Source organism: Camelus ferus, chromosome 35, assembly GCF_009834535.1.
Source record: "Camelus ferus isolate YT-003-E chromosome 35, BCGSAC_Cfer_1.0, whole genome shotgun sequence".
Classification (NCBI taxonomy): domain Eukaryota; kingdom Metazoa; phylum Chordata; class Mammalia; order Artiodactyla; family Camelidae; genus Camelus; species Camelus ferus.
Genome location: NC_045730.1, coordinates 17,281,257 through 17,294,284, shown reverse-complemented (window position 1 = coordinate 17,294,284; position 13,028 = coordinate 17,281,257). Strand labels below are relative to the sequence as shown.

Here is a 13,028-nt window from a genome sequence, read left to right as displayed (position 1 = left end):
TAAAAGGGAACAGGTATGTCGTTCTCATCAGAAGACACAAATCAGCAGAACAGCAAAAATGGTGACAGAGGCCAACATGAAAACACCTGAACTTACTCCGATTTTGACATAAACTAGAATCAGGCTGCAAAGGGCTATAGTAAACAGTCATACAGAAGGAAGAAAGCAGCACAGCCAAAGCAGGGAGGGCTGGCGGGCAGCTCCCCGTCCTCACAGGGCCCGATGCCAGGATGGGTCAGACAGACACCGGAAAATGAGGGAGAGGGTACCTAGTAAGATTCTTAATGACGTATGCTGAACACAATCTCAATAGAAGCATACACTTTAAGTCAAGGACAACACATGTTGGCTGAACTGGGCTACGGCCCAAATGACAGTAATTCGGAGGGAATCATTCAGTTTATGTAACGATAAAGCAATGGCACAAATGCTTGTGAACTCTCAAAATTATTACCAAATCCAATTCGATAAACGTTTTCAAGATGTAACAATGAATAATGCATATTAGAGCTAAAGTTAAGTAAACATGCTTAGATATCCATCAGAATGTAAAGATTTTTACCTTTTCACTACCTGCTAAATCAACCAGATAAAGTTTTCCACTCACTACCTGCTAAATCTAGCAGATAAAGTTTTCCACTCAGCTTTTGTTCCGTTTGCGTGTTCTCTTGTTTTACATTAATAATATACTGTGACTGCTAGAGCTATGTTCATTCATATCGGCACTGAAACCACAGAAACAAATATAAACACAGCTTTCCCTTACTAGTAATCACTAAAGCATTATTTTACCTAAGAAAAATCTTACAATCTTAATCAACTTCATAAAGATATTTTAAGGCAGTCTGTACCTTAACTAGTGTTAATAAACATGCTGCTTACTTGTAACTGCTACATGTCTGTTGGATTTTCCTTCATCTATGGTATCCATAACTTCATCTGGACTACAGACAAAACGCTCTGCGCACCCCTGTGAAGTGAAGTTTTAGAGTACGTCAATACTTTCAAAATTCTACTGCAGGGCTTTCCTGCACATTCTGTATCACAAGTACCTTTACGTAGGGAACTCGGGTTTTTATCTTCATGAACTGAAAGATTGGTCTTCAAAACTGAAAAAGAAAAATAAATACTATTAACAACACTTTTCTAAAACAGTTAATTATCACTATTAAAGCAAGACCCTACAGAAACAGATGTATACAGAAACCAATGCAGCAATATAGAACTTTCAGGTCCAGGCCCCCCTCTGCCACCCCCATTCTGGAAATAAGAACATTAAGTCGCAGTGGTTCAGTAGTTTCCTCAAGGATGATGTGTCAACTGACAGCTGATGGAAGACCAGAGCTCAGGACCTAGGCTCCCTAACTCCAGCCCAGTGCTCAACTTACCTCTTACAAACCACTCATAAATATATGCTTTAAAGAGTTTATTCCATGTGTCAAAAGGCATTCAATTAAAGCCTTATAAGGAGCACTTTAAAATGTTTCTATCATTTAAGTCAATTTCACATAGGTTACTGAGAACTGGTCTCACATTTACTACTAAAGAAAGTAACATGTGGCTTTCAAAAATGATCAAACAGCAAGAATTTAACTCACCATCTCGTAGGTCCCTTATCTTATCCAAATAAATTTCAAAATATGAAACCTAAAGGGCAGAGGAAATAAATGGAAAAAGATCAACCACTTAACATTATGAAGTAATTTATTCACTTATTCACTAAATATTTATTGGGGTCCTAGTGCCAAGCATCGACTAGACTATGGGGACAACTCAGTCACGGCTTTCACTCTATTGGGAGGCCCTAAATGTGCTAAAATCCTCATGCAACTAAAATGCACTTTCCATTACGTATCTTCATCCAAAACGAATCATCTAAAACCTTTGAGCTCTGCAGCAAAACAAACTGTTTTATTTTACGGAGAAGGAGGCCAAAGAGGTTAGCCTACTTGTTTACTAACAGCAAATGAAGGACTTCGGTTTACTAATTCTAATGTTCTTTCAACTATACCTGTCCATTAAAACATTAAAAAATACCTTTTAAAAGAAAAGGTTTATTATTTTTTGGAACAGAATTATTCTAGGCATAAAATAAATTACAGTCTTTCCCCAGTGATTTTACCTTAATAAGAAATTCCAAATTTTCATCCATGGAGTAAATATAATTAAAAATATCTTGCACTATTCTTGGAATAATTCCCATGCCTTCTGGATCATGAAGTTTACCCTAAAGAGAAAACAAAATTAGGCTTCTTAAACTGTAAAGCACAGATTAAAAACTTTTAATTCACAATTTACAGTCAACAGAGGACAGGAATTCTAATTGTTGCCATTATTGATTTAAGAAAAAAAAAAGTGGCTCAACAAACACCCAAAAAAACCCAGTTCAACCGGGATATATTCTGGTAAGTTACACATAAAGTCTAGACGCCAACGACGGGGGTTACCAACAGACCTTGGCCTTTTATTTAATCATCAGATTCAGATTATGCACATTTATAAATGAACATACTCTAGGGAAAGGTTTTAGTTAAGTTTCTTGCCCTATGAATCTGCACGGCAGCTTCTACTTCAAGTCAAATTCATCCAAGTGCTAGGAACGTCCTTCCTCTCTGACTGTAACTTTACGAAAATGAGTAACATGAACGAGACTAAAACAAGCAGCCGTTTACTTTATACAGAATGCTCACAGATGATAAAAGCAGATACTCTGCAGCAGCGGCAGAAGATTACAGGCTGTTTCCTAGAAGCAAAGCTTGAGCAGGCCCACATTTATTATTAATAGCAGCTCTGCTTATTCTGGAGAACTTCCTATCAAAGAGTGGCAAGTATTTGGCCAGGGGCCGGGGTACGGGATGGACACACAGACACAACCAAGGAGCTGAGGAAAAATTAAGTGCTCTGAAGAGAAATGAAAACACATAAACATTAAAAATTTCAAAATTTACCAGAGAACTCCAATTTAATCCTAAAATCTTCATAATTTTGTGGTTACACTGATAAAACAAAGCTAGGCATGACTTCCAATATACAACTCTTCACTGTTTAAACTCAGGAACTGATCATTTGCCAACAATGTTACTTGTATACAATTCGTATGAGACAAAGCAATAAACAGTAAGTAAAGCTAGTTAAGCGGGTCAAACACTGTCAGGAATAACGGATGAATGCCCCGTGTGCGCTGCAAGCCACATCCAAGCACAGATCATCAAATGTTACCTCCATCGTATGCGTCTTCCCAGAGGAGGTCTGTCCATACGCAAATATGGTTCCGTTGTATCCCTCAAGTACATCTATGAGGAAATAAAGAGATTTTATACATCAGGGGATTCTTTTTCCTTAAGCAGAATGTTCAAAAACACTACAATAATTCACACGTACATCAACCTTGTGCCTCACCCGTGCACCATCAAATCCCCACATTAACATGTTTGTGGAAAGAATGGTGAGGAAGATTCAGATTCCCTTTACACTAATATGAAAGATTCCATCTAAGTCAAAGTTGAGCACATGAAAAATTTATAAAGGCATTAAGGGAATTAAGAATATATTAACAGTAATTTCCTGTGATGCTCCCTCTAAGCAATTCCTTCCCCTCCAGCCCAGATTACTTTCTGTTGTAAGAAACGCATTTTAAATTCCACTGCTTGTAATCATTTCTCAAGTCAGCGTACATCTCCACTGTCATTACACCTGTACTCCAAAGCTTCAGGGGACCCAAAAGAGACAAATGCTCTGCCAGTCTACCTATAGGTATCAATCGGCTTTTAGAAGTAAGGCTGACTAGTAGTCAACTGCTGGTTAAGCCTCACAAACCCATACAGACACCATCCCTCCTTACACACCAAGTCCAGTCCTACCTCAGAATCAATTATCAGAACGCTCCTGTAATCAAAAAACAAAACAAACCAGTTTTTCTAGTCCTTTGCATACCCCAAGACCTAAAGTAACTTCCTTTAGGCTCAAGGGGGCTAAATAAGAGTGAACAAGGTAACCTTTTGATTTCCAGTTTTCATGGATTCAGTTTGTTCTGGTTTTTTTTTGTTTGTTGTTGTTTTTTTTGGTGAAAAGGTACTATAAAATTACATTCTAGTCTAGAGGAAGCCAAAGTAAAAAGAGAAGACTGCTGGAAATAGATGGTAACAGTGGAAAGTAAACTTGTAACAAGCAAGACAATTCTTTTTTCTTTTAATTGATTATTTTAAGAAAGAAAGAAAAAAGATCCCAACATTGGGCACAACTAACTAGATAACAGATCTGCTACAGAAACATATACTAATAGGAAAGAGAAGGCATTAGTATTTACTTCCCTGGGAAGATTTTAAGAGATCTAAAAATTTGAAACTTTCACTGTAAATCTTTTCAGTTTTATGACAGGAAGCAAAATAATTTCAAGAATCACATTTAAAACAGAATTGCAATAATATGTCAGTAATTCTGAAGAAGAAATTATATGGAGAAAAAAAGCACCACCCTCTCCAGTTCACTTCCTTTATACATAATTGTTCTCGGTATGTCTGTGTAATATACCCTGCTTAAGATCTTTTAATCAACCACACAAAACTGAAGGATGAATTCCAAATTTTTGTTAGATCTATACATAAAACGTTCATTCATGATATGATCCGGTTACCTAGCAACTACCACAATAAGTACTTAATAAATACCGGTAGGTGAATGACTAAGCGACTTTCCCAAGATCGTACTGACGCACAATCTACATGATACATGACATCACAGTGTGTGTGTGTTAGGTGAAGCCCTATCACGTGACGGCTCATAGGATAATAAATGTATGCAGCACATTTGTATCTGGGACTTCAAGCAGAACTTTAAAAACTGTATACGATCAGAGGTTATGGAGTATTTACTCAGCACTAGGACCCAGGCTCTCGGTTCTGGGTGCAGGGGAGGTAACAATGATTAGGTGATTTCTAGAGGTGCCATGTTGTCATGAAAGGAAGACCACTTTCGTCAATTAGGAAAATAATCCCTTATGTACCTTCAAAACCATTCCTGACTCCTGCTTCCCATGGTGACTTTATTATAAGAAAGTCTAAGCCTACAGAAAAACTGAATGAATCTTACAGTGAACACCCCATAACCACTACCAAGGTTCTATCATTAACATTTCATCATTGGGAGCTTGAGATTTGCAGATACTGGCTGGTACACACAAAACAGATAAACAAGTTTATACCGTACAGCGCAGGGAACTGTATTCGGTAACTTGTAGCAGCTCACGGTGAAAGAGCATGAGAGTGAACACGGTGAAAGAGCATGAGAGTGAACACACGTGTATTCACGCACGACTGAAGCACTGCGCTGCGCACCAGAAACTGACACAACATTGTAAACTGCCTATATTTCAATTAAACAAATTCCATCATTTTACTATTTGCCTTAATCATGTGTCTATCCATCCCTCTTATTTAATGCATTTCAAGGTAAACTGCAGACTTCAACACGCTTCCACCTAAACACTTCACCATGCCTACACCATGAGCCACAATTCAATATTCTGCAGTTTTAGTCTTCAGAGGTAAAACTTATGTAGAATGAAATGCACATATCTTAAAAGTACAGATCTTAAACACACACCCACCCACCCACACACACACCCCCACACACCAATACTCATCTCTTTTAAAATCCCAGAGAGCATGCATCTGTAATGAGACGAAACCGGGCACTTCTGGACCTGGCTCTTGTTTGCCTTCTTTCCAGCTCCATCTCCCACCATCCTTCCCCTCACACTGCTGTCTTTGCTGGTAAAAATGGTTGAATCTGACAATCTCATATGGTTCAAGTTCACTCACCTATAATGTATGTTCTCCCCACACACGCAATACTTTCCCACGTGGACACCTCAGCCCATGCGTACCTGTCTGGGTGCCCCTCACTCCCCTTCCTACTCTCGTGCATCCTTTAACTTAGGCTTCACTTCTTCCTCCAGCCCAGTTCCACAACCTACCCCGAAATGAATCCGGGTGAGAGTCTTACAGCCCCTGCATTCAGCCATGATACTTACCACCGTGTACTGCAGACACCAATTTACTTGTCTGCCTTCCTCACCAGCCTGTAAAATCCCAGCGTGGTGCCAGGCACTCAGCAGGGCCTCAAATGCTTGGTGAATGACTATTACTGTAATGCACAGTATCTTTCTAAAGTGTCCCCCTCCTTTTACAACATACTTTTGCTGTTCTTGTGAGAAACAGAGGTGGGACTACGGCCATCTTACTTCTTTCATGCTTTGTAAACAAGGAAACATACTGAGCAAGTGAGACAGTGGCTTATCACCTTCTACAAGTCCCTTCATCTCTGAACTTCAGCTTCCTCATCAGGAAAATGCCTGCTTAGGGGAAGGCTGTGAGAATGAGAAGTCATCATATAAAATTATTACTGTTAACATTTGAGAACGTGCAATGTGCCAGGCTCTGATAATTTTTCATATATCAATGTATCTAATCCTCACAAGACCCTATGCAAGGTACTATTTTAGTCCCATTCTACAGGTGAGGACACTGAGGCACGAAGAGGTTAAATAAATTGCCTATAGCTCCACAGCTAGGAAGACAGAGCTGGGATGCAAACCAGGACAGTCTTGGCTCCGAAGACAAGCTCTTAACCACGACACAGTATGGCAGGCTACCTCTGGAAAAATTAAGGTGGATACAGTGGCAGACAGTCCCAGGCAGGAAGCTATGGTGCAATTGGGGACCCTATGGAGGCCTGGTATGACACCTGGCATCCAGCAAACACTGAATAAATGACACCTACTTTATACCAGGGAAACCAACTTACAGACACCGCTCAGGTTCAGACTTCAAAACAGAATACAGGTGGATAAAACATGTTCAAAAGAAAAAAAACCTATCTAATCAGTCTATGAAAAGGAAGTCTTAGCCCTGTATATAAGTTCTGTACTTGTATGGGAATCTGAAACAAAGCGGCCACAGCGCCTGGCAGGCCCCGGGCACACGAGCTGCTCTCAGCTCATCCCTGGCAGCTCGCTCATCAAACTCACATCTCAGAAGAAATACCAGCTCACCCTCCATCTTGCCGACCCTTGCCCACCAGTTTCTAACCACATCCTATTTGCTCTGTATGCCAACGAGGGGCCCAAGTCCAACTTGCCACGTAGTTTCAATTGCTTTTCTGTCCTCACACCTCACCTAGCCCCCACCCCATCACTCTCCTTAAATCTATGTCTTTATGGGTAACCCCGCCACACTCACATCCTGCCCGGGGCAAGTCCCGCTGGGTACTACACCCAGGCCCCTCCAAAGTGGCAGAGCATTTGGGTGAAGGTAAGAGGAGAAAGTCAGCCAGATACTTTTCTACGAATGGCAAAGCTGGCACAGAACCTGCAGACAGACAGACGGACACCTTCTACTGTAACAGCACCTGAAGTCTAATTTTGCAGAGTGAAAATTAGGCTGAGAGCTATCCCAAGTACAATTATGGTTGATCAAACTAAGAAAATCATTTCCTTTCTTAGAAAACAGAGGCCACAAGCAGCAGTTGACACCTGTTACATACTTAGGTCATACCAGGTCCTGGGTAAAGCACCTTTTCACGAATCATCTTTTAAAATCCTCACAGTACCCTTATTCTGCAGAAGAGGAAACAGAGACTAGAAAGGTTAGGTGACTGTAAAAGTCACAAAGCCAGAAAGTGGAAGACCCGAGACCTCAATCTAGGTCCGTCTGATCCCAGAGCCTGGGCTTAACCGTGCTGCACAGAAGGGAGCCGCGACTCAGAACCAGCTCCAAACAGTGAAACAGGAATCTGCTGGTGAAGTAAAAGGGACCAAAATGCTGAGAGGGAAATTTCACAACAAGAATGATGTCATCTTAGAAATGATGTCACCTGAAACAGAACAAAAGGCAGCAGAAATAAGCACCCTGGACTTCAGGACAACAGATTTCAGAGTTCTGAGGAAGGAAGGTGTGAGGTGGTTGCTGAGAAACCATCTGAAGACGTACAAATAAGGTAAAAAAAACCACTGGAACAACATGAGAAAAGAAAAAGCCCGGGAGCAGCGAGTCTTACAAAAACAAAACAAAACAAAACAAAAACAAAGAAAAAACTAAGGCCCTAAAGAGAGCTTTAAAAATATTCAGAAAAAGAATCATGAGTAAGACCTGCACTGCCTAGAAGAGACCAAAAAATGTTAACTAATGATGTATTACCATCTACACCATTCTCCTCAAAATGGAACAACGGGAAAAACACCGCTGGGCCGACTTCGGGGTTGAGGTGGGCCGGACGGCCAAAGAACGTTTCTAAATGAGCCCAAGTTCCTAGTTGTCAGAGGAGTACATCCCATGGATAAAAATTTCACAGAAGCCACAGAGAATGGAGGTAACAAAAGATGACTAACTTGTAAATGTTATACTCGTTTTCAAAAAGTGAAAAATGATAGATTCTGGGAACCTCAGACAAATATACCAAAATTTCACTAAGGAAAAGCTAACCCCATTGTCTGCTTGGATCACTCAACTGGTACTCTGGGGAATACGAGAGTCATGCACCATGATTTCACAAAAGGATTCAAGTTTTTCATCGTTTTCTTATGGATATGTTGACAAGCTAAGAAGTATAGACGACTGGACAGTAAGAGACTCTGATGTCAGCTGAATACTCAATGTGATCTAATAATCACCAACAACCTTATTCAGTGTCCTTAAATAAAAACCTTAAAAGAACACTTAAATATCCTTGACGCCATAATAGACTTATCAAAACATGCTGATAGCCACTTAGATTCCTCGTAAGACAACCATAAAAGCAAAACTCAAAATATGAGCATGAGCTAAAAGGAACATGATGGAACCTACACTTTAAAGGCTTGCACTCAGTAGTCAAGTGTGGACTGGGGTGTAACCCCGGCTGCAGCAGATGTGAAAAGGATTTGTACATTTAAACTGCCCTCAAATTCATGTATCAGTAACTCTGTATTACTAAAAAAGCTGAAGTAATCTCAGGCTGTACTGATGACAAAAGCACAATGAATCAAAGAACGTCGTACCATCACGCTCCAGGATGCACAGAGCCACTGGACGGCTCCGTCAGGCTCACAACACAGGACGACACTGCCCACCTCCCTTTCTCGAGATCATGTACAGAATCACGTGTAATTCTCCCTCCGGTCCGCTCTCGCCAGTTCCATTCCAGTTGTCATGCTGGCCGTTTCAACGTCCAGGCAGTAGATGATCCCACTGCTACATGACACCCTGGCCCCTCAGACCCTCGACCTGATTCTCTCCACAATCTTGTCCTTTACTCCTTCAGATGCCAGCTCCACGGTCACTCTCTAGACCTTCCCATCACTAACTGCACGGCCTGCCTAACATCAAGTACCCACGTCCGTTTATTCCTTCTCGTACCCCAACTCCAACAAGACTCTGACCCCACTGAGACTGTAACATGCCAACCTTGCCAAAGAACATGTACATTTTCCTTCCGTCATATGCATGGACCTATTTGTATCCATAAACTCTACTTTTTCTCCTCTTACTGGATGCAGTGCCCGTGCTCCTACTCAGCCCTGACCTCTCCACTTGCACACTGAAGCCCAACCCCTCTATCCTGGTGGACACTACAAGACAGATTTTTGCCTCAATCTAAGAAGTACTTTTTAGCAGTCAGAACTGTCAAAAGAAGCGGTATAAATCATCTCACAAAGTAATGTCTATTTTATCGTAAGATCCCTCTGACTTAAGATATTTCTGGAGTAACTGGAAGTAAGTCCAGATAACCACTAACACCGTCTCAGCTCTAGGGTTCTGGGCTTTCAGAAAATATAAACCTGAAAAATACATTAGTATAAGTTACCAGTACTTATAACTGGAACGCACACACTTTTCTCACCCTTGTTAAATTCCTCAGAGGTTTCTCATTTGACTGACAAGCCCAGTCCCTGGGGAAGGAATCACAGCGGAACGGGAGGAGGGCAGGCCGCCGTCTCCTACCACTTCGCAGAAACTCGTCCGGCCATCTTGTTTCCACCCTCCTGCTGCTGTATTTCTAGCACTGCCACCTGAGAACCTCTGCTGGGCACGTCTAGTATCTGGCACCTTCCAAGTACACGTGTGTGACACTACAATTTTCTTAACACCCTTCGCTAGGTGTCGCACATAAATTAGTTCATGCAATGAGAGCAGCAAGCTTACTAATTGTATTCGACCTTCTCATTATTTAAACAACTTTCACAATTAACTAAAAAGAAAGGGAGAGTAAAATGAAAAAGGACGTTGGAAAGACCACAAACTACTTATCGCTGGGACAACCCGGCAGGTTCAACATGCTTACCTTTAACAATCTTCTTCGCACAGTCATTATACACTTGCTCTTGAGATGTGTTTGACTGGAACACCCGGTCAAATGCATAAGGCTTGGACTGAAAAACAGAGACAAGGGTTTCAACTACACAGTGCAACGTGAATAGACACTTCTAAGCTCCTTCAAAGAAGTCATCATACACTGAACCTTAAAAATAGGATACTTACTATACGCATCACTTCACATACAGAATCTCTGCGGAAAGGACCTTAGGGCCCAAACACAAATCCACGAGAATAAACTCCACAAAACCAAGAATGTGTGTGTTCGTCCTTGGTGTCTTTCCAGGGCAAAGCACAGTAATTAGCACTGCTGTGGTAGGCACTCACACTGCTGAGTGAATTTTTATTTATTGGGTGTCTTTTCTGGCAAGCATTGAGAATCTATTTTCAAAACCAATTTCATCTTGCAGATGAGGAACTCGAATCCCCAAAGGTCCAAAAGTTGTTAATGACAAATTTAAAATTCAAAGCCAAATCTCCTGTCTTTTGGTTCAAGGCTCCTTCCACTATTCCCTTCAGCTTTTCAGTCTATGCAACAGCTTTTCAATCATTTCACCCATTTACCAGGTATTTATGGAGTGCCCATGATGCTGGACACCATGCCAGAATGAGGGCCAAGGCCCACACACTCCACCTGTCAGTGGAGCGTAAGTAACAGCGGGCGGACGTCAGACAAGCAACCAAGTGACGAGAACGCCGACTCAGGCACTGCGCTGGGGGAGTGCTGAGAGCCCACAGCAGGAGAGCCGGGGTGGGGGAGCGGAAGGGTGCCAGAGAAACACTCTGGAGAAGGGCCGGCAAAGAACTGAAGAACAAGAAGCGCCCAGCTCACTGTCATTCTCTTCCTTGTTAGTCAAGAGGGAGGGTGAGTGGGGAGAAGTCATCCAGGAATTGGGAACAGGATGCTTAAAGGTCCTAAGGCTGAAAGGAGCTTGCAGCACTCAAGAAATCAAAGGGAGTTAAGTTTGAAATGAAGGAGCAAAAACCAAATGCCAACACAGTGAAATAATATCAGTATTATTTTAAAAAGTTTTGATCTTGCGGGCCCCTAAAAGGATCTTGCGGACTCCCATTTCAGGGACACATTTAGAGAACTGCTGATGTAGCCTGAGAAGGAGCCAGAGGCATGAAATGAAAGAAATCAGAGTACAATGTCCACACAAGTCAAAGAAGAATTTTCAAGGAGGAAGTGATTATGTCACATACAGCTGAGACGTCAAGAAGAAACTGAAAAGTACCCAATGACAAAGGTCCGATTGGAAAGAGTTGAAAAAAGACTAGGAGGTAACTAAGTAGAGCAGAAATCTGGGTGGAAGAAAGGTATTTTTTACGATGGGCAAGACCCAAGCAGGTTTAAGTGCTGGCAGGGACAAGCTAGCAATCTAAGAGAGAATGTAGACATCTCAAGATGAGAGAGGGAAGCAGGGGAGGGGGCGTCTCGATAGTGAAAGCAAACGTATGCCTGCACTCTAGTCTCTTCCAAAGGAAAGGGAGAAAGCTGGACCTTAAAATAAAATACAATCATGGCCCCAAAACAACTCAATATTCCAGAATACTCCTAGGTCTTAGTGAAAAAAGACTGTACTTTTCAGAAACTATACCCCACAATTCCCCTCCCAAAGCTTGGAGCAACAGCAACAACGAAGCAAACCCCCCTCAAAGGGCTGTGTTCCCGATGCCCCTGCCACCTCCCACTGGACGGGCTGGAAGCTAACCGCCCACCAGTGGAGTCTCCTTGCAACCAGCGGCCCCGTGGCCCAGGTCTAGACACTGTGATATAAGGGATGGTCTGCAGGGAGGTTCAGAGAAGGGTTTGTTCTTCTGATTAAAGGACCATCTCAGCTGAAGCTGCCCTTTCTCCTTTCTGGAATGAATGTCTGGAACGGAAGCATCCATCTTGCAAATGTGACAAATATATCATGAAAAGTCAGTAGCTAAGGATGATGGAGGGTGACAGCGTCAGCAAGTGGAACTAAAGGCTCATCCCCAGGCTTTCTGGGCAAGAAAAGAACCTCTTATTTGTTTAGACCACCATTAGTTGTTTGTTTTCCCTCTGCAGCTGAAAGCGTTCCTGAAGGACATACTCAGATGACCTCACTTTGGCATCAATTAAAAGTAGGCTGATTATTCTCTGGCTACAACATACAGAAAAGGGTCCCTCTGCTAAGATTCTGAGACATTAACATTCAAGTCTACAGGTGTGGCTGATAAAAGACAATCTCTTGTTTTACGGATTGTACAAAATGTGTTCATGCTAAGCAATTCTGGACACAAACCCGAGCGTAATCCAAATGAAGGAGATAAACCGTGCTAATACGCTTTCTACGCAAGAAGTAATTTTCCCTTTTCATCTACCCGGCAAACATTTACTTAGCATCTACAAGGTATCAGATACTGGGAATGAATAATGTAGTTTCAGAAATGATACTTCATTAGTACAGAGTGTAGGGTTCAAATAATAACAGAGGAGAAGGCTGGGTGGGGTCTATACCACTAAGCTAAGCAGATACATACTGGGATCTAGTGTATGTGATCGAGTGATGTCAACTGAACTGAATGGAGACAGCCCCTAGCGCTAAAGGCCTCACCATTAACTCTAACTTTGCTTGCAAGAAACAAGTTAATCAATAAAAAATAGGTAATAGCATGACCACTGCATCCCTCCAAAATAAGTCAGAT

General features: G+C 41.8%; 1 protein-coding gene across 1 annotated transcript in view; it reads right to left on the bottom strand.

The window, feature by feature from the left end:
* LOC116661566 (kinesin-1 heavy chain-like) overlaps positions 1-13,028 on the bottom strand; it is a 45,952-nt gene that overhangs the window by 28,524 nt on the left and 4,400 nt on the right. Inside the window, 7 exon segments of the mRNA XM_032473940.1 lie at positions 883-970; positions 1,053-1,070; positions 1,072-1,109; positions 1,599-1,647; positions 2,123-2,227; positions 3,220-3,293; positions 10,318-10,405. Coding sequence (XP_032329831.1) covers positions 883-970; positions 1,053-1,070; positions 1,072-1,109; positions 1,599-1,647; positions 2,123-2,227; positions 3,220-3,293; positions 10,318-10,405 — 460 coding nt within the window.